Source organism: Seriola dumerili, unplaced genomic scaffold (genome assembly GCF_002260705.1).
Source record: "Seriola dumerili isolate Sdu_G_001 unplaced genomic scaffold, Sdu_1.0 BDQW01001845.1, whole genome shotgun sequence".
Lineage (NCBI taxonomy): Eukaryota > Metazoa > Chordata > Actinopteri > Carangiformes > Carangidae > Seriola > Seriola dumerili.
In genome coordinates this window covers 794199-820453 of record NW_019176100.1, presented here as the reverse complement: position 1 = coordinate 820453, position 26255 = coordinate 794199, and the positions used below count along the sequence as shown (strand labels likewise).

Here is a 26255-nt window from a genome sequence, read left to right as displayed (position 1 = left end):
AAACAATCAGCAGATTAAGAGATAAGAAAATCAATCACTAAACTGGACAACAGGAAGTAAAAACAAACAAGTAGCCATCAGTTATTGTACAGAAGGATTCACTGACTAGAGCGTTCTTCCCAAACAAATAAAGCTTCAGCATTATTCTGTCCTTAATACCACCTTTACACACGGAAGTTAAGTGCTCATACTGCAGATGAAACAAGTCGGAATTCATTTTTAACATTTTTTTTTTTGCAAAACTAATGTCACATCAGTCGATTAAAAGAGCAGTAAGAGTCGTGACAAAGCAGCAGTGAGGTCACCTACAGCTCTGCTCACTGCCCAGGAAGCGTTCAGGGTTTTAAATACAGAATGTGACTGCCAAAAGCTTAGAGAAACACTACCTCTTAGCCACAGAGATTTCACCTACACAAGCCCTTTGGCTTCTTTAGAAACTCTGCAGAACTGTGAAGCGACGAAGCTGTGAATTTTTCTCTGTTATATAATGAAGAACACAATCACAGATTAAACTCCACATTTTCCTGAAAGCTGTGCAGTTCATCTTTTTTTTTTAAATATAGTGTCACTTTTCTGGTGTTTCTGGTTAAGAAAAAAAAAAATACTGTCAGTACAACTGTCTGTCCTAAAACCCACATTTGTTTGCATCATTACATTTCAAAATTGCCCATTTCAAAATGAAAGAACCAAATCGAATGGCCCATTAAATCTTTTCAGACATGGATATATCTGCCAAACATGACTGCAGTCAGAAGCTCAGTAGATACAGCAGCACTGCATTCATTTCATGTCACTAAGGCCAGGGACTGGTGTGCTTTGCAGTAATACAACCATTACAACTGACGTTAAACATCTTTGTTATTTTTAAGCACACTGAAGATGCTGCTGGAATCCTATTCTATAGCCCAGACTAATGCCCCCCCACCCCCCCAAAAAAAGGGACAAACAATTACTGAAACAAAGAGGAAAACAAAGAACAACAGCAACATATTCAGTGGCTAGAAGTGTTTGTCTCTTTCGCTCCTCTCTCAAGGTCGACCAATTCACCATCTTTTTCTGAGCTCGTTCTGAAGGCAGGGAAACACAAAGGCTGCAGATGAACCCCTGAGGTGACAGCGCCGCCAACTCCAAAAGATGCTCTTAAGATTTAGCGTCTGTCTGCACAAGACGGTGTCTGAGCAGCTGTAACCAGCAGTTCATTTCCTCGTGGCACTGACCACTGAGTCGTTAGGCGGATGCAAACAGTGTTACGAATAAGAACAGGAATAACGTAAGATTTGAGTTGCAGATGAAGATGATCCACCAAGATATTAGAGTAGATACTGTACAGTGTGCATACAAAAGACTGCAGGGTTACTGAGTGTAGGAAGAAGATTTTTAGGGAGGTACATGTAAAGAATAAAAAAATGATGAGTTAGAAATCAGATATTAGAAACAGGTATCTATCAAAAGACTAACATAAACATTAATCAATAATAAACAAATGTATATTGTATTTTAACAACATTATCAGACAGAATTCGGATAATTCAGTAATTTATCTGATGAAACTGCAGATTTACAGTTAAACTTAGTTACAGTTTTGCACAAAAGACTAAATATAAAACCATCAAAAAAAAAAGTCCTTTGTGCAGAGCTGTGGCGGACAGACCACTGGACTCGAGCTTGAAGGCGACAAGCCCGGTTTCAACCACGTATCTGTGGTCCCATTTAGTCTGATGAAAACATTTTTTGTTAGGCTCAAGGGTCGCCATGACCTTACAGCCTCACCTGAGGGGCGAGTGCAGAGTCTCCTCCATTAACTTTGGACTGAATCTGGGCTCAGAATGCCACAGGTGCACTTTTATATCAAATAATATCCCCTATTGTCAATGTGACCTGATTACACATGCAAATACCTCCCAGTCAGACGGGAAGAAAGTTTCTTCTATCAGAGTATATCCGGTCGCAGTAAGGTGGAGAAACTGCACGTGGCCAGAGACCTTCTATCCCTCCTACTCAAGTGTCCTGGAGCGAGACACTCAAGCCTTATTGACTCTGTGTTGTCCATTATAGACCAACACAACACGGAGCGCCGCTGTGTTGTGACGGCTGGCAAGTGAAACAAATATTCCACACTAAAAGATATTCCACATTCATCCAGCTCATTAAGTTGTAAAACTTAAATTGAACCAAACACATCGATTGGATGATTTATTCACTGGAGGACAATTATGTTACGGGAAATCATGTATTCGTTCACTCTGCAGGGCACAATAACCAAAGGGATTAATTTGTGGCTCTTAGAAACACAAGGATTCATGTTTTTAAGTTCCAAAATACTGAAGATGCACTAGTGCCCCCCAGTGTAGGGAATGAGCCGAGGTGTTTTCTACTTAAACCAGTGGTTTCATTCAAAAATGAAATCATGAAAATCACCCAGAATGCCCTCAGTGATTATTTAAGTCATTAACGTTGTGTATTTCAAGCTACATCTTTATGTCAAAATCAGCCATCAGGACTCTGTAGTAGCTGTATTATGTTATTAGTGTAAACAAGGCAACCATGATGTCATCTGAGACACAGTTTGACCTCCTCTAGTTCAGGTTACAGCGACTTTTTCTGGGTCAACCCACTCAGGTCAGTCATGGTGCAAGTGTCTGTTAAACCAAAATATACTCTCGCACGCATGCACACACACACACACACGCATACACACACACACACACAGGGAATGACTCAGATTTACAGCATTGGATTGAGCCTCTGCTTTTGATCGCATCTCACCCCGCAGACAACAAGATCACGACGGAGCGCCTATCAGTGTCATCTGAAAGAACATCGCACGACCACGCCGAAGGTCATCCGTCTTCATGACTTCACTCGGTCCTAACCAGAGATTCACTTTGAGCTCTTCAACATGTCTTTTTAATTTCTTTTTATTTTCTTTTTATTCTGCTTCAGTATTTACATTTTTAATTTTTTAGACTGAAGACGCTCCCTGTGACTTAAACTACTTACGTCACAATCTTAGATGTGAACGAACAAATGTGAACGCTGATGTTATGTGACTTGTCATGTTTTGTATCCATAGAATTAATACACTTATAAAGCCCCTTTTTAAACCTGCAGCAGTGACAGATAAGAACCCTTTAACTAAACAGGTCATTCCTTAAACCAGCAGTCAGTTACAGTACACAAATAATACACAAATAAAAATATATTTTTGTATTATTATTGTATTGTATTATTATTATCTAGTTGAGCTTTTCCACTTTGGTGCACTGCTATATGCATTTTTCCTGTCACACAAAATACAACTCGTATATGAATTTAAACATTCTTGCAGTTCTTTGTCTCTGTAAAAACTACTGATCACACTGATGTTTGAACTGTGACAACCTCCTTTACCTCTGGGCATCATAGATTAACATGGAGTACTGGATATTCAGATATTGTGGTTTATGCAAATTATCTTTTTATATTATGTTACCTAACATAACCAGGTCAGTGTAATTCTCACAGAGCAGGTAATGGGAGGGAGCGTCCTGCTCGGATCAGGACACCGAATATAGCGATGCAGGAAGTAGGTTACTCACCAGGCTGGAGGTGAGGGAGGGGTCCGACTTTCCCAGATTCAGGGAACACATTCGGACCAGGTTAGAGATCTCAGATGACGGCTGCCACGCTGTGTGTGTCTGCTGGGGGTTGGCGGGCAGCAGAAGGTACTTTCCTGCAGAGCAACAGGATGAAGTCACTTAAGAAAAACACTGACCAAATCACTGTATGTGTGTTTTTTGCAGAGGCAGACAGTAACTAAGTACATCTAGTCAAGCAGTACACTTAAGTACAGTTTTGAGGTACTTGTACTTAATTTGTGTATTTATAAACTACATATATTAATTTTCACATTAGTTTTTACATAAACAAACGTTCATTTGATAAAATACAACACATTGATTAAGCCAGTTGTTTACAAAAGATGGTTTAATTGAAATAACTGATCCATTATTTCACAAAAGATTAAAACATAAATGCAAATTTTAGCAGAACTGTATTTTTCCTGGAGGAACCACTGGACTAAAACAAATATATATAGTAGTTAAAACTCGCTCCAAAAGTAAAAAGCTGTTTTAGACATTGATGCCTCAGTAATAACAATTTAAAGATGTGATGAACAGTAAAATATCAGTCAGACTGCTTTTACTTTTGAGAACGTTAAGCACCTTCTGCTGATAATACTTCTGTAGCGTGGTGTTTTTAACAAACTACTGTACAGTATGTCCCGACCCACAACAACAGGGAGGAAAAGAGGAGACAGTAGAGGTCATATGACACACCAGTAACATAAGATAATCCCAGCTGTCCGCTCTTGTTAGGAGTGTAATGTGAAGATGAAGGCCCCCCCCCCCCCTCGGATGTCAAAGGGTTAAATTAGGCGAGAGGAGGGGGAAAGCCCATTAAGAGATCACTGACAATCCTAACATTACGTAACCACAGCACCAGCACACCTCATAAGTCTTATGAAGGCGAGTACATGGATGCACCAACAGGTTTTTAATAAGAACAACACTGAATATGAATATTTCATGCAGTGAATCTCCACTTTCAGCAGCTAGATGGCACTACATGCTGCTCCTGTCCTTTACCCACCTTCATCCACCCTCTTTTATCCTACTGCCACAGCTCGCCAAGGCAAGACCAGGATTAAAACGCAGCATACAGCAGCCTCGGCGTCTGTATTAGCAGATCATATTGTGCCACCATAATTCCATGAATTGAAAAAAATAATTTGTAGAAGTGTTGTCATCTCTGATCCACATGTGTATATTTCCATTTCCTGTTTAAGTAAACGCTCCAGGAGGCAGAGAGGAGGGATTACCAACCCCTGCAACAGGCTGTAGCTCAACACACCCAGGGCATATCTCAAGTTTTCTGGTTTCTCCTTTCATCAGATGTGTTGAGCTTTTATAAACTGGGCAGGTTTATAAATTTACTGTCCTGCTAGGAGCAAAGTCTGAGCTCACGTCTATTAGAATCTGCATTTTCTGAAACACTGACAGCTCACCAACACACCAAACAACACTTTCCTGAAGCAGTGACTTTGAAGTGTTTCTCCGATCGATGGACCCCGGCAACAACACCAGACCTGTGCCGAATGAATCGCTGAACAAACCAGAGATGTGGGTGGTAATCTAAAAAATCCAGAACCAGGCTGGACTGACGTCAGACTGGCATTTTTTTTTGTTTGTTTTTTGTTTTTTTTACATGCAGTATATTGTAAAAAAAAATGCAACATCTTCCATTACAAACACACAGATAAGAAATGACCTGGTAACCTGCGGCGTTCATCATGAACTCCAACGCCCCCTGGTTTAAGTCCAGCAGGTGACCTTTTCTTGTATTTCCTTCCCTATCTCTCTCTCTCTCCCCTTTCATTTCCTGTCATCTCCCTACTGTCGACTCTCAAATAAAGGCATGAAAGGCTCCCAAAAAATAAATAAACGCTTTAAAGCTGCAGCAGTGGAAATCCTTGAAGCCTTTGTATTTTCAAAACAAAGAAAGATTTTAAAATTCTTTCCTTTCAAACTGAACAGTCACCTAAACACTATTCAATGATCACATGCTGTAGATATTTTGTTATAATGTGGCTACAATAACATTTACTACAAAATATGTACACTTCACATCGCTGTGGAACATTTTTCAAAACATAGTGCTGTGTTTTAATCCTCTGAACGTCTCCTCCTGACATCCAGGCAGCAGCCTCGCTGCTTTCCGTTTATCTCTCTCCCATGTGAAAGTCCATCTGCAGACTTCACACTTACCTGGGAGAGGAAATCCCCACCACTGGGTATCATGTCTGCCTTTATTGTTGTCAGATGATAAAGATTTTTTATTTTTTATTTTTTAAAAAGGGGGAAAAAAAAAAAAACCCTCACTGGCCTTTGTTGTACTGCCGTTAACTGGTTTCATGCCTTTAAAAAGGTAGACAGGTACTCATACTACAAGGTAACATTTTGAATTTCTTGCTTTATTTGAGTCAAAAATGTCCCTGTTCGTTTTAGTCTTAAATGTTGTTCTCGTTCTCAGACGACACAAACTACAACACTGCAAAGAAATCTAATGAAGAAGAATCTAAAACACTGAAAACATGCTTTCAGTTTTTCTTTTGCACTGTGCAGACAAAAATATACGGCAAATATAGCTCTACATAATAAGTTAAGTATATGCACATAAAGTCAGCAGATGAGAAAATATACAGTGCTACAACTACACTGTGATCGCTGCAGTAAAACCAGGAGAACTGAAGGGAGACCAAACAGGATGAGGAGGGAAAACTGTGGTTCTTCCTTCCTTACCGGCAAATGTTTTCCTCACTAGAGCCCATCACATCCCGGCATAGAGGAAACCTCTCGTCAGACACTAGTCAACACTTTCAGAAAGTAGGGTATCAAAAGAGGTGGGAAGGGGAGTAAAGTTTTTTTTTTTACATTCGACACAGGTATTTGCAAGGTCAGACCACTCTGTTCCCGACCACAGATGTCCCGGTGTCACGCCCACCTCTGCAACAACGACCATGTGAATTATACAGGAGGAAAAGAAAAAATCTCTACACACAGTGCCACTTGTTCTGCTGTTGGATATTTTATACAAATGCACCTGTATGTTCAGATCAGAAAAGGTGAAAAAGACTAACTTTCGATTTTAAATCATTAATTATGACTGAATTTATTCACAGAGAGACAAACGGTCTCGATTCCTCAGGGGGATTAAAAAGACAAGTGCTGTTGCATCGAATTTATCACAGGCTGAAACAAGTTTTTTATTCCAACATGACAATTGGATTGTATTGGTCTTATGCCACGTGATATGAGCTTTTATAGATACCACAATGTCAAAGGACAACATCTTTTTAAAGCCTGTGGCTAGAGGCATGCTTCAGCTGAACATTATATTTTCAACATGAGTTTTATCGAGCACAAACTTGCTGTACTGTAACAACAAATTAAGTTATGTTAAAATCAAATACCATACTCGTCGTGCTTTAACAACACGATCGTGACAACGGACTTGCGTCAGGTTCATGTCTATCCATCTTGTTTTTCTTGTAAACTGATTAGTAGAGGGTAAAGCAATCATTCAAAGCTGCGCCCAATGAAAACACGACCTTCCATTGACTGTGAAAAAGGTCAACGCTTTAATTGGTGAGGTGAAAGTGCTTTGCATAGACATCACATGGTAAACTACACTATTCAGAGGCGTCAAACACCAGCCTGTGGCGTGTCAGTTTTCTGAATGGAAGCAAACAAGGCTGGAGTCAAAACACAGGAGACGTCTATGTGTAATTGTCCAGAGGCAGGAATGTGTCCATGCTCATGTGAGCCACACTACTATTCGTCTATCCAGAGGCAGACTGAAACTCTTACCCAGCTCTTACAGATCCGTTGCTACTGGAAACTGGCTGTAAATTGTATGCACAGTATGTTGTAAAGCTCTTCCAACTGTAAATACTAATATCTATAGTAAGGCAGTTCGTATCCCTCGACTCGAGGCTGCAGGATTTGCATCACTGCAACACAGTTTGTCTCATTATGAGAAGACGCACAAAATACAGTCCTACCGACAGTAAACCACGTAAGTCCAAAAGCTTGTTATCCGATTTATTGTTCCTTATTTGTTTCAGCCTGTGACGATGTGCAGATCTATGTCAGCTTAAAGCACCTGGGAACTTGGTTTACAATTTAACTAACCCTGACCCTGCTTCTTCTGGACTCTGGGGATGTGGTTTGATCAGACGAGGCCTGGCACCAAAAGCAAAACAACCCCACAACTATCAACACATCTTGGCTTGAATGTTGCTAAATCCTCACTGCTGCTCAGAGGTATGTGCACATGTCCCGTGCACTCACAGCAGTGAGAGGCGCTGACAAAACAGGATGAGAAATCTCTCATATGAAATCACCAAAAGTCTTCCAGCCCTGGCAGGAAGTTGAATGTTCCCGTCACGTCCAATCACTGATGATGAGCGAGAGAATATCTTTTCATTTTCTTTAAATTCATAGCAAGTGTTTGCAAACACCGTCCTGAAATGACACCTTTGTGCCCGACCTCTGCTGGGTGCAGTTACTGATGTAATCCTATTGGCTTCATCAAACTGATCTCTGATGCTCTTTTGAATGGTGTCCTGCCAACTCTGACACCGTCACCGCTGCACTGCTTGAGCGAAACTCTTTTCAGAGCGGGGTTTAAAAACAGATGGCCAGTGTTTATCACTACAGTTATACATTTCAGGTTTTTTGTTTAGTTTTTTTTTTGCCCGTCCTTGAGAACTTCTTCCCCCACAAAACACTTGACTCTGTTCACAGCACAGTCTGTGGATTATCCTGATTATCCTGAGTGACCCGAGGAAGCTTCTGGAAATACAGTTTTCAAGTTTCATTACTTCACAAAGTTTTCAAAGCTCCACAAATTAAATTCCATGCGCCCCTAATCTGCATTGGGAAGGTGGAGATCTCAAAGTCACAGTAAAACAAAACAAAACAACTAAATGGCTGAATGAGACTTAAGGTCAGTGGGAAACCATGTTTTTATTTCTTTAGAGCTATTTCATTCCCCAGGGAGCATCTAAGCATCTTGTAAGTGATAGATAGTCATTTATTTGTGGCCATTAACATGATATGGATTAATATAGATCGTTTTTCTCCCTCTGGGGTCGACCACCCCAAATAAATCTTCAAGCTGTGGGGAAACAACGTGTGAAGGTGAGCGAGTTTCAGGAGGGAGGGAGGGAGGGGGGAGTGATCAAGTTTATTAATGAGGGGCCCGTATGTTTAGTTCCTGGATACTGTTTGTGTTTCCTTAATGTTTGTTCCATACAGTGAGATCAGTAGTCAGGCTTCACAGGAACTCTACTGTAAATAGAAAGCTAACATATTTAACCTTTGCGAGCTGTCCTCCCACGTGGAGTAAAATATATGAATCAAGTTTCATATAAATCTTATCGAGCACGAGAGTTATTAAAAGCATTTGGACTGTGGCCAAAGTAAGATCATATTCAATGAAGCACTTATTTATACACGTTTGGAAAAAAAAGAAGAGACTTTACAAACCCAAAAGTAAAACATACGAACGTGCTGGTGCGGCATCAGGAGCTTATAAATATGTCAATGAGAGCAGACAGTCTAAACCAGCCCACACACACACACACACACACACACACACACACACACACACACAGACCACAAATAAATCTATCACCTGTGAGACCGCCCCCCAGGCTCCGCCTTCGTACGTGTTTTCCATCCTCACTGAGATGTCGTTTAAATTTGAGAGCAGGACTTAATCCATGAGTCAACTCCGGGTTACTGGACTTCCTGAGGGACGTGGAGGGAGGGTAGAGGATGTTGTCCAGCTAGAGAAAAAGATAATAATAAAAAAAAATACATCTAAGGTTACTTTTGTAGTTGCCACCATATAAGGATTCGGTTTCTTAAGGAGGATCAGACAGGTACTCTTCAGTGAGGCAGGTACAAGTTCAAAAAACAAGATCCCACAAGTCTTGGTTAGATATTAAATAATGCAGACAACCATGGAGAAAAAAAAAAAAAAAAAAAACGAAGGCATGCTGGAGGAATAAACTAATAATACCATTTCACCTGAAGATGGAGTGCCTTGGGTTTTTTTTTTCTTTTTTCACGGCTGTCTGCATTATTTAATCTCTAGCGAGACTTCTGGGATCTTGTTAAGCCTATATTTCCATTTGTAGGGTCTTTATCAGCTTGTGGAAATGTGTATACAGCTCACCAACACACCTAACAACACTCTGCTTTAGCACAGCTGAGAGGAGCGCTGTGCAAGAATATAAAATAAATCAAGCTACGAGGTGATTTGAATAAAAAAAAACTGGCAGCTGGAGGAGAGGGACAAACCAGCTGTTAACAGGGTAAATAATACAGTTAATTAGTACGCCTGTAGTGCACAGTGTGATTACAATAATCAATAAGAACATTCATTAAGTTTGGTACATTAAAAGTGATATGGAAGAAATTGACACAAGTTAAAAATCTAGGAATTCAGAACAGAAATTCAGAAGGAGGAGAGGAGCATGACGTTAGAGCGATGAGAAATAAAGCTGCAAATCTAAAAACCTCAGTCAGCCCTAAAGGCAGGGCTCAACTTCTCATCATCATGTCTTCCAAATCATGTTCCCACTAACTGCTTCGCAAAAAAAACAAAACAAAAAGTAGTTTATGAATCTGTTTCTCAAGCCAGGACTTGTAGGTTTCCACACCCATGAATGAGCATCACTGCGGTTGCATGAGTCTAAGCAAAAGCCCAGCACCCAAAGTCTTCAGTGACGGTACCCAGTATATATTATAACAGAAATATTATCAGAAAGAAATGCCTTACAAACATGCTACATTAACACGTTACACCAGCCTGTTGTATTCTTAGAAAATAATGACTTTACATGACGCTCACAGCAGATAACAATGCCCAGTGATGTGAGGAAGAGGCCCTCCCTGAGAATACAAAGATATATAAATGGCTCAGAGCATTAGGTGGAAGGAAATACCCCCCGCTTCTCTCTATGGGATGATTCATGATCCCACTGCTATTATGGACAATCAGGGGCAATTTCTTTTTGTAGGGTGTCTTGACCTCTCAGTGAATACACAGCTGTGACGTAAGAGTGACACAGAAACAGCACAAGTAAATTCAACTAAAGTTTTTTATATTTTCTAAAAAGGTTGCTCTGAAATCAATATCACGGTTCTAACTACACGATGTCAGACTTTTATGCAATAAAAAGAGTTGATGATTAGTTGCGGGGTAATTGATCGTTTGCAGCTCTGCCTTAAATCAGAATCTGTCACATCAGGATCTCATGAGCCTGACATGTAAGAACAGCGTTGTTCATTGGTCGCCCCGAAACATACTTTACACATTTAAGGCAAGGGGAGATGTTACTGCACAATACCCACAATCCTGAGGGCTTGGAGGGACGGTGGAGCATGTACCATCCCTCAGCTCTGTCTAAGCAATGACATCAACTGTATTTACACTGAGGCAGCACATGCAGTACACAGTACACGGTCACATTTCATGTGGAATGGATGTTTTAAATGTTCTGTATGTGTTCGCAGGAGGACATCTGTTATATTATATAATCTTACGCTGCAGAGACTCCAATAGAAAAGAAGACTGAATGTAAACATCTTCTGTGCAGCTCTGAGACATGACCGGAGCAAAACCAGAAAAATGTTACAAGTCAAGAAGGAAGTCGGCTTGGCATTTTTAAATGAGTCGTTTCCTCAGCAGAAGCTTTTTGAATAGAGGAGTTTGTGCAACATTGCAAAGTGCCCCTGCAGGTAGAGTTTGTTACAACTGGATCTGAGTCACAGCATTTGTTCTCTGTCTGAACTGTGACCGTTTACGATACACATTATATAGCAACTCTTGTGTATTGACAATCTGTTTGTTTTAAAAATGTCTTAAATGATTAACTACCTTCCTACAGCGGCTTTTCTGTAGTTTTTTTGTTGATCAATAGACAATAAAACCACAAATTTAAACCCCTTCCTGCAACATAATGCAACTATTACAATGAATTCCCTGTACAACAGAAATCCTTGAACACTGTATTGTAGCTAGTTAAGCCCAAGACACAGACACCACCACACACCCACCACCTAATGTTGAGCCAGTACACACTGCTGAGGCCGAAATAAAGAGCTGCGATACCCAAATGTTCATTTGCACTTTTATTTCAAATGATCTGTTTAAATCTCAGTTTTAAACAACTAAACCATAATGAAAAATATGACAGGAAACCGGCTCCCATCTTATATCAGCCAGAGGTGCAGTTGTATGACTAAAAGATAATTGACTAATTTTCTACTGAATACAATGACTGTCATGTTGTGCAAAAGCTGACCTGTTTTGCAACCACTAGTTTCCTGTCTGAGAGTTCTTCCAAAACAATAACAGAAGACGTTCAGTCACGTCCTCAGTTTCATAGAAAGCAATTTCTCTATCAAACCAGTGATTTACTGAATAAAGCTTAAGAAACGCCTTTCCTAGTTAAGACTTCAGCGTCCATCGGTTGTTAGGAAATATCTGTAGCGCCGTCCGATTAAAAGTAATTAACTATGTAAACAGGAAGTCTGTAGCGTCACAAACTGTCATATAACTTGCAAAGTTTTGGGGCCAAAAGATAAAATAACTTAAGAACCAATGCTTTGTAAACTTAAGAATTAGTAGTATGCATGTAGTTTAGAATGAGTGGGAAAAATCTGTGTCATTATGCTAATAACAGGGCTTATAATGTAACGATTATTTTTTTTATCAATTAATCTGGTGATTATTTCTTGTCCCAACTGACACTTTAAAATACCAAGACCAAGAAAACCAGCAAATATTCACATTTGAGAAGCTGGGACCTGTGAACTTCCTGAGCAATTTTGCTTCAAAATGACTTAAACGGTTAATTGATTATCAAAATAGTTGCAGATTAATTTTCTGCCGATCTACTAATGAATTAATCTGCTAATTGTTTCAACTCTGGATATTACTGTGAATGCTTTTAGCAGACCGTTTTGTATTTTGAGGTATGGTATATTATGTTGGTGTGAAATTTAAAAAAAATTACATCATTTTTAAACCCAGTTTTGATCAAATGTCAGATGTGTCAATCATATCTCACTTCTTTTTTCAGCACGCTAACATTAGCTTTGTCCGTTGGTTCAGTTAGCTGTGCAACAGTCACACCTGCCGGTTTGTGTATTTAAATATTCATCTCTACAAACCGCAGTCATAATATGTACACTGTAAATCCCCACTTAGCTCAGGCTCACATGATAAACAAAGTCAGCAGCTGGTGCAACTGTCTCCAGGTGTTTAAAAGGCAGGTATGTTAAGATTAATCACAATGAAATAAGGAATGCACAGACTGTCACGTCATTCAAAGCAGACAGATAATAACTAAGCGATGCCTCTATAAGCAGCTTAGAGTTACGCTGTGAAACAATCAGTGATAAACTCCCACATCGTCCGGTCAGAAGCATCTGGTTACAAACAAACGTACTCAGGACAGGTCAGTGCGACCTTAACGCCTGAACACCACGGACCGTAACGATACACGGTGCATGTGCTGTGACCTGATGGAGGTCGGCAGCCCCGTTAAATGGCTGCAGGCCGTCGTGTCTAAGGTTTCTACATCACAAAAGGAAGTTAGAGGCGTTTTTATAGAAGTCTTGTATTTCACAATAGATTTCCACGTCCATCATCTTCTTTCCTTCATGGCTGTTTGAAAGAAATCATCTGCAGTATTTTTAGTGTTGCCCACCGGCAACAGCGGCGTAAGGCAAGGGAGGTAATGTTATGTTGCTTCTGTTTTGACTGTATTGGTTGTTTCACAGGAAGATCAGGTCATATAGTGACTATTTGTGGCACTTGACTTTCAACTCATAAAAGGAAGTCAGATAATCAGCTGCCAGTATCTCGCTTATCTGTGTTCTGGGTTCAGAGTCTGAAGTCTGGAGGCGTGCAATACTTTCCAGTCTAGTCTGACATTTGCTTTCATTTGACAATGTAAACATGAAATATCAAATAATCAATATTTTCAAATGAGAAGGGGGGGGGGGGGAATCGAGGAGCAGCATGTGATACAGAAAAGACTTCTTTCCAACAGTGTTAAACACATGGCTCTTTTAAACTGAGACCATTGGGGTTATTCTTACTGCCTGCACAGAATAGCTAAACACAACTCTTTAAGCTTTGTAATCCGTGCAACTTTTTGCCTTCGTCCTCCCGACTTTGTTGATGCACAAAGCAGAAATTTGAGCCTGTGGAAACTGGAGCGCTGCCAAAGCCGGTCAGAGTTTCATCTGATTTCTTCTCAGCTGAGCTTGTACGTCGTTATCAGCCAATTAGGAACGATCGTCTGGTTAATCAGGTAAACCCATACTGCAAATTCAGTGCATTATGTTATATCATAGGACAGCCGTGCAAGAAGCTCTGTTATTAAAGCATGTTAGTTAAATTTCTGCTGGTGCAAAACATCTGCATTGATTTTGACAGTGGGTGTAAGACCTTTAAATGCCTACTCGGTTACATAGAAAACACTGCAGTAAGCCAATCACAGTCTGCTTTGCAGTGTGCACAGTGGGTAGCGCACACACGCTGCAGTTTTGGCAGCAGCCGGTGCCCTTTCACCTACCACCATTCCTCTCTCCCTGCAGCGCAGCTCCTGTAAGCAAGATCAAACCTGATCTGCCCCTCCCTCCTCCCTCCTCCATCCCTCCCTCAGCTTCACGCACAGTGGACAGTACCAACACTCCTCTGTTGTCAAAGCAAAGAGCAGACAGCAAACAAGTGAAACAAAGGAGGTGGACTGCACAACACGCAAAGTCTGTTGTGTTCACCGACTGAAAGATGGTGCGACCTGAACCTGTGTGGAATGTGTGACAGAAACAGGCTTTATTTTTGTATTTGTACGGTTTTATTTATTTACCATCACACCAGCATAATTTACATACCATTTACACAACAAACTTGACTTCACATGAGAGTGTACAGTCTGATATGCAGATGCGGATCGTGATCTACAACACCATCTTAACCACAATAACCGTTTAGCTTGAACAAAACACCTCTGTTTTTCATATTTTCCATCACTCAAAAATGCATAAAGATAATGTGTTAAACTAATCACTAATACATTACACTGGCAATAACTGATCTCAGTGAACACATATCACCACCTTTTAAGTTGATATGGTGACCTTTTTGCAAACAGTTACCTGTTTACACATCTAGCAGTTACACAGCAATCTTATCGTTCATTTGGAGTCATGTTTCTGGCCACCTGATGAATCTTTATTACAATATTCACTCTCTTTTAACTCTGTTTATGGTCTCTACTTACTCTTGAGGGAAATATATCTCACCATCTAGTTGCTAACTGTGTCTGTCTGACATGTGGTGCCTTCTGCACGTAAAGCAGGTGCCTGCTGTAGCCGAAAAACAATCCTATAAGAGCGGTGGATGTGAGCCAGAACAGTACACCTGCCGAGCGGACGGCTGAACAATGAGTTGAAATATAAAGCTCCGTCAAACAGATTCAGGTGACAATTTTCTATAGGTTCATCGCTACAGGTCACACCTTTCACACTATAATTATAAAAATATTGATCATAGTACAGCTTTAATAATCCTCAGACAACTTCAGGCTGCCAGTGAACCGTCAAATGATGTAAATACACAATAAAAGGCTGTTATTGCATCAGTGGAAATAAGGAAAAGTAAAGAGCCAAGCACAGAAAAAAGGGAAGTCAAGTCAAGTCACACAATGTGCAGGAGAAAGTACAGAAAAAACAGAAACAAATACCAGTCAATACAGTATGTGGGGTGTATGCCAAGAGTCACCAAAGAGGAAAGGGAGCTGTCGCAGCATAGACAGCCGAGAAAACACTCGAGGTTTACCAGCCAAGACAACAAAGACTGAACGCACTGGAGGTGGGAGAAGACATTCAGCTACCGAGACGAGACCCGTTTTCTATACCAGTATAACACACAAGCACTAAGCACATACACACAACCACAAATACACAACCCAAACAAACACAGAGCAGCAGGAAGAGCTGTATATCCTACACAGGCAAATGCATGAGTGAAAGAGCAAGGGAAACCGTCCCCAAGGTCAAGTAATAAATACTCCAAAAGTCCCGGCCGAGGAAAACTCTGTGGTCTTCACATACTTTATGTGGTTTATGTTACTAAACCATCAGGCCTGGCTACGAAAACAACACGAGTCCAAACACATAAACGCTCATTTCGATGTTTTTCTCGATACTTTTGTACAACAACAAATAAAGCATATTGTATACGCTTCACTAACAAGCATGGCTCTGCATTACAAAAGATGAAGTGGTTTGAGTCACAATTTCCACATTAAAAAAAAAAAATGTAAAGCAGCTTTACAAAAGGGAGAGTGAACAAACGTACTCTCACCCCGGGACATTGATTTCACTTGAAGAGTTTGTGCTGAAGTGTTGTTTATCACTTCACTGGAGATGGATGAAAGGAACCTTTTACAAGTGGGAACAGATTGTTATTGGTGTCTATAACTGGTTGCTAAGATACAATGAGCACACATTTACAGTAAAACAGGAAGAGAGACCCCATACATCAATAGGCATTACTCCTAACCTCTTCCCAGTCATCGCTGTCCTTCCCTTGCCCCTGCCATTGTTTCTCTATCACATGCTTTCCTACCCAACAACTGAGAATAACGAGGACTGGTAATAATCAAGTCACACTTTTCACACATGTGCATTTTACGCACACACACTAATCTAAAATCTAAAATAATCTAAAATATTAAAGTCGACTGAGCGTTGTCACAGAAAAAGAGAATTCCCCCCTGCTGCAACTTAGGTTTGGTTTTCACAGGGATGTACACAATATGAATCAGGTTTACAATGAATAACACAAACATGACAAGATGCAGATTTTAAAGCCAAAATCTGCAGCTTCTCATGTGTCTGCATTTAAAAGTGGCACCACAGACATAACCTCACTTTCTCAAGGTTGGTATTTTACTACATGCCAAAGCCAAGGTAATTCAACTTCCATTCCATTAAGTTCAAAGTCATTTTCCATATTGCTGACTAAGTAATGAGTTTTAACAATAAATATAAATAACAAGCCTCCCAGCAATGATTATTATTATTATAATTATTATTATTTCTGTTGAGCCGTTTCCCCTCTCTGAGTTGTTTTTCAGATTCGTAGCAGCACCATTAAACGTGATTTATTCTAATTCATATAAACATACTGATTCAAATTCAGTTACTGCGTAATTATAACAAGTATCCACAAGATTAAAGGGTCTATTGTTACTGATGCTTCATGGTTCAACAGGATAATCAGGGACAGAAGCGAGAAGCACCACAGCCCTCTACAATCAGCTCATCTGAGCACAGCTGCTTGAATGTGACATAAATAATTCTGTGTGAAAACAGTGGTTTGTCCACATCAGTTTGGATTCTTTATGTTACACAGTTCCCAGATTTTATCAGCTGGAGCTAACTCGCTAATTCAGCTAACGTTACCTCCATGAGTTGGTTGAAAACTGAATTTTTCACATGCGTTATACAACAAGAATGTTGTGAGATGGGTCTTAATTATGCAACCGATGTCTACGTGTGATATCATGATAAAAGACTGAAAGCCCCAGACGAACAGTCAGCATCCTCCCTCCATGATGATCCATTCAGAAGACATGGAAATAAAGTCACAGCATTGTTCTTGTATGGAGGTAGTTAGTCCTCCTCTTGTAATCATGATGAGTAAGAATACAAAATCAGACTGTTATTTATCCCTAACTTTATCCTGTTTGGCTGCTTATCTTCCCAACTTGTTTGCATGTTTCAAACTCTGTGTTTTCACTCTCAACGTGACAAGAGGAGAGAAAAAAAAAAAAAGGCTTTTAGGGTGAAAATGAACTGACTTTGGCCAGAGGTGCTGGAGTGTAAATTTCCCCAAATCCAATAAAGAAAAAAAAAAAAAAAAACCAGGCTAAATGGACAGCATTCAGGACTGCCTGCACACAGTGTACACAGAGAATGTGCCATCATGACCAGGACACTTTTTACCACAACCTGTAACCTCATAAACTAATGTAGTTATCTAATGATATGCCCCTTGGCTTTGAATGTAACACTACTATTACTATTGTGAGTACATTCTAACAATTGCAGCTTCCATTAGAGCAGGAAAACACACATTTTAATCCATTCCTTAAAAGTTAAAAAAGACACTGGTCTCCACACACCTTACATGCCGAGTATCACTCTTACTGTATCCGCATCAGGCTTTAGGTTTGTGGAGGAATCCAAAGCCTGACGGGTCTGCCATGCCTAACTACGGTCACTAAGCTATGATTGGACGACTGCTGCTTGGGGGAGGGGTTTAGCAAACTGGCAGCTGTTTGAAGAAATATATTTGAGAAGGATCGTCGCTGCTGCCTCTGTAAACACTAAAAACCGAGACATTTTTTCCTCTTTCCCTTTTAGCGGCCTACAAACCTCCAGAAGAAAAACACTCTGTGTGATTATATAATGCGATGGCCATTTCATTCAATGCTTACATCTTTGTGAACTGTATTCAGTGAACTCTTGACACGGAGGACATGCTCATCGCTCTTTTTTCTCAGGGTGAACTGCAGTAGAACAAACTATGCGCTGGCCGACCTCGTCACCCAACATCTGTCTTGTTCAACTCTCCCCGAATTCCAGTCGGGCCTGAACCTCTCTTCCCCCGCTCTCTGCTCTGAGGATCTTGGTGTTTACTCATGAAGAAAACGGAACACTTGACAAGTCTCATGACTCAACCCCAAATGACTCTTTGTGATAAAAAAAACCTCTCCACGGGGTGCTCCACATTTCACTCACCTGATAAGACACTTCATTTTTCTCCTGACAGCGCAACTGTCCTCACTTTATCTAAAAGGAAAATCTTTGAGTATTTGAACCCTGTGTGGGCTCCCAGGGGAATTCAGTTTCCTGTGTTGACATGATCCTTTCCTTCTCCGATGTCATACATTTCATTATGATGAGATTTATTAACTTCAGCGCTGTGAAGAATTAAAACCATGCATTATTTCTTCCACCTAGAAAATCATGTTTTCCTGCATTCGAGTAGAGTACCTTTAAGATTTAACGTATGATCAGAGTCAGACACATGCCATAAAATCTGATGCACTGATAGGTCTTAGGCCAGGGAACCGCTGAGCATCTGGGAAGTTCGCCATGAAAAACAAAACTAAATGAAGTCATGTAAAAATGCAAGCAGAACAAATCTTTAAAGGGTTGTGTAACAGCTCAACTAGGGTTGATTACGTGCCTCTGATTCAGCGATGATTCTGAAACAAACCAGTTTCTATTTTTCAAGGTGAATGTATCCAGATTCTTGCCAGTGCACCTTGCTAAAACTAATACAGTCAAATATAACCGTGCTACAATGCATCCTACCTTCATTAAGGTGAGAATGTGCGAAAAACACATTACAAGAACCTCAGCTTTACCCTACTTATCCATCCAATCGGAGGCATCAACAGCTGCAGTCTCTTACCTTGCTTCCCTCCGATGATGTACGCTGACCGACAGGTAAATTCCTCCCGAGAGACATTTTGTTAAGGTACCAACAAACTTAAGGAGACTGCTCAGTCATCACAGACAGGTTTGGTTAAACGCAGACATGCTCACGCACAAAAGAGAGAGGACAGAAGAGTCAAAAATCAAAGATGGATCCTGGAGAGACGCAGTCCACAGGAGGAGTAAAAAGGGTCTTAACCAGATTGTGTTAATCCTCTTAGCCCAAGAGCATACACTGACACTGGATGTCCCTCTAATCACGCTGACTCGCTGCCTGCTTAAATAAATGGCTGCTTATTTAGGGGCACACCACGAGGTTAGAACGACCGCACGGAGACACAGAGTTAAACATTGTCAAACAGAAACAAATATTGGTATAAACGCAAGCACTAATGCAACGCGTGACAGACAGTTGCCCTTCCAACTTCTGCGAACAGGCCCTAATGGAATAAACCAATTTGCCAACCAAGGATTATGTCAGATTGAGACGGATGGCAGAAAGTAGATACAGACTTGATGGTTTAACATTAGGAATTAATTACAAGTTCCCACGTGCAGTGACATTGGATCATTTTAATCTTTGTTCTTCAGTCGAATCATCAAGTTCGCATCTACTTTTCCATCGCCTGGAACATCATTAGCCACACAACAGTGCAAGCTACAACAACAGTCCATGAGCAGAATGACATCAGTGTGTGCCAACTGAGTCACTGTTTTCTCATACTGCACTGAACACAGCCCGTCCAACCCAGCAGCCAGCACACCTAAGTAGTTGGCTTAAGGGAATAAACCTTTACTTGACTATTCCTGCCAAGTTCAGATGCTCTATAAGAACCATAAACACGACTCTTAGCAAGCACTCAAGAAGAGTCTGATGAATGTGAATTTCCATTGAGTTTAATCTCAGTAATGTATAAAGAACAACTTGCAGATACTTGAACTGTGCAGTTTGTTAACGACACTTGCAGTGTAACAGTTAACAACAGGAAATACAGAATAAAAACAATGAGTGTGTGTAATAAGTCAACGCATTGCATAAGAAGAGCAAACACAACCAAGAGCAGTGGCCACATTTAACCCGACAAATGTTTACAATGTCCAGGCACTTTGGGATAAAGCAAAACAGACTGACTGAACGTTTTAATCCTCATGAAGGAGGATTCATTGCGGGGCTTTTGTGGCGCAGTATTAGGGTCTATTATTATCATCGGTAACATAACACAGCGGTGACGTTGAAATTAGATGATGATGATTGAATACAATGTCAAACTATTAATGAGATAACGATAATATGTTTTCATCACTAGTAAAAACATTTTTTCCTCATATGCAGACATTCTGTAAACAAAGAAATCTCTCTCCAGAAGCTAAAAACAGCTCCACCAAATGAACTCTCTCTGTCTTTCGTGAGATAAATGAGCGTTCTGCTAATCTAAACGGAGCAGCTACAATTCAACAGAGCTTTCTAGTTGTTTTAATCCTGCGGTTAATGCGGTCTGCCGAGTGCCAAGTGTCACACATGGTTAGTCCTCATTGAACAAACTTGAACATTACGCACTGCCGAGGAGTGTCTGCTCAAACCAAACTGCTCCACAGGAAAGCGCTGAGAGAGATACTTCATTTGAGTGAAGTCATTTTCTTTCCCCATGTAGGTGCGCTGTTTGTTTTTCACTTCATCTAACGTTACTGATTTTGCTTAGAGGGAAGTAATTAGTTATTTGGCTGGTGCAGCTCCGTACAGCGCACCACTCAGAGTGATGCACACGCAAGGGCAAACATAGGGTTGAATCTAACAGTTGACAGCAGCTGCCAGTCAGCTGACAGATAAATATGAATGGATGGAGAGTCAGTGTAATAAACTCAGTGCTGCTGAAAGGGAGTAACTGATGGAAAAAGAGGGTTAAAAGCAAGTAAAACTTCTTTAATGTACAATAAATTTGAGTGAAAAAATATTGTAGCTGCCCAAAATTTGTTTTTTAACTCCCTCATAATATGCACTCATGTCAGAGTTTTTCCACTGCATTTTTCTGCTGCTGCCAATGTTTAAATATAGCCACCTTTTAAGCTGATATGGGGAACTTTATTTACACATCCAGCAGGTACGGAGCAACATTATCATTCATCTGGGGTCATGTTTGCCAGCTGCTTGGTGAATGTAAGACCAATACTGACTCTCCTTTCTGTTTGGTTGATGGTCTCTTTAGCTGCTAAATGTTCCACTTTTTTAATCTCTAATATTGTCTGTCTCCTATTTGTTCCTGAGCAGGTCGTGTACAGCAGGTTTTTAGCTGCTTGCTGCTGCAGAGACCTATAAGAGCGGTGAGAGTGAACCAACACATACAGTGGCCCTGAGAGCTCAGCGCACTGCGACTTCAGAAAACACATGCAAACAGACAAAACACAAGAGTGATGAAGTCGAGAGGAGCTGCACATCACGGGTTCGTCACGCAGTCAAATTATTTTCACATTCTCGTTTGACACATTGTTCTTTTAGGAATACAGGCACTTTAAAATCACTTGGCTATAAGTGAGTATGAGCAGTGCATGATACAACATATTTTGGATCTTACCCCACCACTTAGGAAGTCATCCGGTTTATGTTGGTGCTTAGACTGTGTACTGAAGATAATCCACCTCACTGTCAAGTAACCCGCACACCAACATCTGCAGTCTTTGCCAAGGCTGAGAGTCTAAGCCCAGCGTGTGGGAAGAACAGGAAAAGGTAATTCTCTTGAGAGTAATCTGCCATTTTTGTTGCAAGATGTTCAGTGATTTATGCCAAAAATGACCGGCCCACTTCAAGTACGTATTACTTCTCATGTGTTAGTGGGAATATGGCTTTCAAATATCATGCATGGCTGACATTTCAAGCTGAAAACCACTGGATAATCTGATCTTTAGTGATCCTCTGTGGGAAACACATTTGTTATTGCAGCAACAAATATAAATGCAAGAAGATAGGAAACGGTGGGATTAGACATAAATAACTGGTAATCTTTGTACTCTGCTATCACAACATAAGAGGAAGAAATGAAGCACAAGATTGATGACTATGAGAGGATTTAAAAGCAGAAGGACAGTATAAAGATAAAGGATGCAATGATTAACACATTAACAGATCGTGTAGCTTGGCAAGCAGCGTGTCAGACTCATGTGTTGGACACGAGTATTATATGAAATCTACAACTGTTTAAACATGATTTGAGGGACATTTCTGTGCTTGAACTGCATGTGGGACTGTTACAAACGTGCGTATCAAGGGAGGACTTGTGCATATATGGGTATAATACAAAATTCATGTTTGGGCATTCAAAAGGAAATTTAATCTGCACCTATTTTGATAAGTGATAAATCATTTCAGTCAAATATCTGCAGGTTCTAGCTTCTTGAAAATGAGGATTTGTCTTTGTCTTTGTCACATAAGATAGTAAATTAAATATATTTTAGGTTTTTTTGGGCTGTTGGTCGAACAAACGTCACTTTGGAACCTTAAATTTGACTGATGGGAAACTCACAATGTATTGTCGGCAGTAGCACACTACAAATATACAGACAGAAGCTGAGCACCAGCCTGCAGGACAGACCATGCAACATATCTTATGAAACTGAAAAACAACGACCAAAACATGATGTCATTATCCTAATATTTGGATAGTGAAAAGAAGGTGAAACTACTACTGATACTCCTGATCTCAAACTTGTAAAGACGTGTGATAATTGACAGTGATAGTTCACATCTAGTGAGCTTAGGCCAAAATAAATTTGGACTCTGCACTAAATAATTTAATCTACTTCTGTTATTTTATCTTGTGCATGAAAGAAAGGATTACGCGTGGGATAATCTCGTCCTGACTGTAGATAATGTTCTTTGTCGCTGCCCACAACACTGGACTGATTTAGATGTCTGGGCTGGACAAAGATGCAACGACACTGAGATTTTGTGAAGATAGGCGTCAAAAGAAAAACAAATAAAAAAAAAAAAAAAAACAGTTTGCATTAATCTCATGAAGCTCCATAGAAAGCAATGCACTCCTTGAAACACTGCACAGAGCTAAGTCTGGAAGCAGAGTAATAACTGAGCCAGTCAACATGATGTCATCTGAGTACTCTGAAGACTTTCCGTGTTTAACTCTGCAGCAGCAAAACATAAGTCAAAGGTCAGAGCTCCCTGATTATCCCTACTGTAATACCACTGCAGAGCTCTTTGCTGACAGGTCATCTAACCTGCTTTGTGGTGTTGGCGTCTATTTAGTTCAGCGTAACGGCTCGAATTACATCACTTCTTGTAGCCGGCGTAGGAGAGGTCACCGGTTTTACATGAACTTCAAACTGACATTTCAAAGGGACGAGGAGAAAAGGCCACAGGGTTCATCCAATACATGCCGCACTGGCTCAGAAGGAGGGCAGGCATGTTTTTAAAATCTAATAAATTTGGATTTAATTTTAGTAAAACTATTGTTGGGACACATATCATATTAAACCAAAATTACATTACATCTGCTTTCCAAAAAATAAATAAACAAATATATATTTCAATGGTGCAGAATAATTCACTTTGAGAGAAAATGAAATAAGAGATCAGACTTTGTCCTTTGCCATCCTCTGTGTCTCAGCTCTGTTAAGATAATGGATTATCAAACTGTTGCCAAGCCGAATTAGTAAAGCACCACTGTTAGCAAACATGACACCACCCAGGGAGCATGTTCCAGGGGATGTTGTGGCATGAGAGGCGGGTCTGTTTACAAATACTGACTTAACAAAGCATGGAGAAAGGAAAAACCATAATGAAATGGTTTTATTCCATCCTTGTCATACCCTCGCAGGAAATTAAATTTGGTCTGCAGTTCTACGCATGACAAAGCAATTATTCAGTTTTCTGTTTCATGACGGGGGCTCATGTCATGCCATAAAGCAGCAATGAGCTGTCTATTGCTTTACTGCCTTGACGCATCACATCTGCAATATCATGAGTCAAAAAAGTGTGGATTAATGGATGGATAACATTGCACAACTTTCTGTCTTTTGCCATTGCTTATATTGGACATCATAGAGGATGACAGGCAACCACACCTACAGCCTAAAGTCATGCTGCGTGATGAAAAGGTTTATGGGTCTGGCAAACTCTCGAAAACTCAAACACACCCTTGCACGCATCGTGCTGCATTGTTCACATCCGAGCCAGTCAAACCAGTATGCAGAAGCATCCATGTAGCGTTATATGGCTTAAAAGGCTGAGACATGGATTTTGTCTTCCTCATTTCACCCATCTGTTTCCTGAGTAAACACCACAATATCTGCACCCTCTTCTGACTGACTGCAGCTCAGCCAGTCACAGTCTGTGCCTCTCAGGCATTACTTTTACATTACCGTCACAGAGCCGAGCGTCAACTTTTTCTACAGCGATCTTTGAAAACTAATTTAGCAACACTTAACATTATTATGAAGGCATTTCCAGAATCCTTAGAGACTAATAAAAATATTCCATCTGTGGCAAGATTTAAACATTTTTTTTTTTAAGTTCTTAACCTGTTTCTCAAGTTTCCAAATCTAGGTAGCCAGAGATGATGTTGCTTTTTGGTAAAACAAGAAAACAAGAACATTATTTTTGCATGAAAATAGAAAATCTTGGAAAGGAACATCAATATAAACTTATAAACCAGTTTATTAGATACACCTAGCTTTTAGGTAATGCCTTTAATCCTGCCATTAAAGAGGCATTTATCAAACTTGAAGGGGTTTTATTGGAAGATGTAGGTTGTGGTGCAGTTAGATTAGATTTATTAGATATTAGAAATACCTCTCAGTAAAATGAAAACTGAACATTATAAGCTTCATGAATAGAGGATTAACTGCAGGACTGCATTACACTGACTGTATATCACTTTTTTTTTTGTTTTGGTTCATGTACAAAAAATTGAGCAAGGATATACACCACTTCCCGCTACCAGCTTTGTTTGGATTAGGAAACAAATGAGCAACTTGGGAAATGGGTTAAAAGTCATAATTTTTGTGCAGCTGACAAGATATTTTTTCCCATCCTGGTGGTTAGAAGAGTCTCTAGTGTAATGGTAATACAGGAGAAGCACAAACTGGGGATGAATTTAAGCAATTAAATGAGATGCAAGCAACAGAAATATGGTCTACATCCAACTGAGCTGACAGAAAGAGAGTGGACTCATGAAAGTTAAAACAAGCAGTGCAGCCGTTCACACACTGCACTGACAGACTCAAGTCTGCATGATGATTGTTGTGACTTGTAAATGGAGTCAAAAGGAGAACACAGCATGGATTAAATTTACAACTGTGAGCTGCTCACCGACTTCTATGACATGTGCAACCCACCAAACACGAGCTAAGCTGGTTACAGGTGGTTGTTTGCAAATACTGTGACAGCAGCAGGGGCCAAAAATTAATGAGTTTACTGTCTTCAGATGTGTTTTGCTCGCTGCCTGCGGGTATTAAACGGATTACTGACACGCCTCAAATTTACGTTGTCTTTGTTTATTCTTCTTGTTAGGCACATTTGCATCTTCAAAGGCTTCAGTTGTGTACATGGTTTGTGTTTACCTTCTCGTCTTCGTCTTCTTCTTCTTCGTCCCCTGCTGTCTCCTCTGTATTTCCGCTGACACTTCCAGAGTCCGAGTTGTGACTGTCGCCTCCGTCTCCGGAGACTTTACTGTGCAGGACGGCCGTTATTTCTTCACCCTCCGACAAGGTGTTGGAACCGGACGACGACAGACTCTCGCCGCTTCCAGACGCAGAAAAGCGCTCGTGCTCCATCGCGTCAAACTAAATGTGAGCAGTTCACGAGCCGAGACAACTCCATCAAGACGCGACGTCAAAACGAAACGCAGCCATTAATTAACCTTTCAAAACACCTGTGACTTCTTTTTTTTTTCCCCCCCAGGAGCGAGCCCATTAAAGGATACCACCACTTTCTGAGCCCGAGTAAAAACAAAGTCACGACTTTGAAAGATATCGATTAAAAAATATTTATCGAGCCTGTTAGGTATTAACTTCACCGCCGGGCTCAGGTCTCCACTTCACTTAAAAGTTGCCCACCCCCTTGTTGTGTATCTTGTCGCTCATGACTTTCAAAGCAGCGTGAGTCCA

General features: G+C 40.4%; 1 protein-coding gene across 1 annotated transcript in view; it reads right to left on the bottom strand.

Moving 5' to 3' along the window:
- Nucleotides 1–25922, bottom strand: part of mast4 (microtubule associated serine/threonine kinase family member 4) — a 90675-nt gene extending 64753 nt beyond the window's left edge. The window contains exons 1-3 of the mRNA XM_022768818.1: nt 25710–25922; nt 9241–9394; nt 3579–3712 (exon numbers count right to left, since the gene is read on the bottom strand). Of these exons, the coding sequence (XP_022624539.1) occupies nt 3579–3712; nt 9241–9394; nt 25710–25922 (501 nt within the window). The remainder of the gene's footprint in view (nt 1–3578; nt 3713–9240; nt 9395–25709) is intronic.
- Nucleotides 25923–26255: the final 333 nt, after the last annotated feature.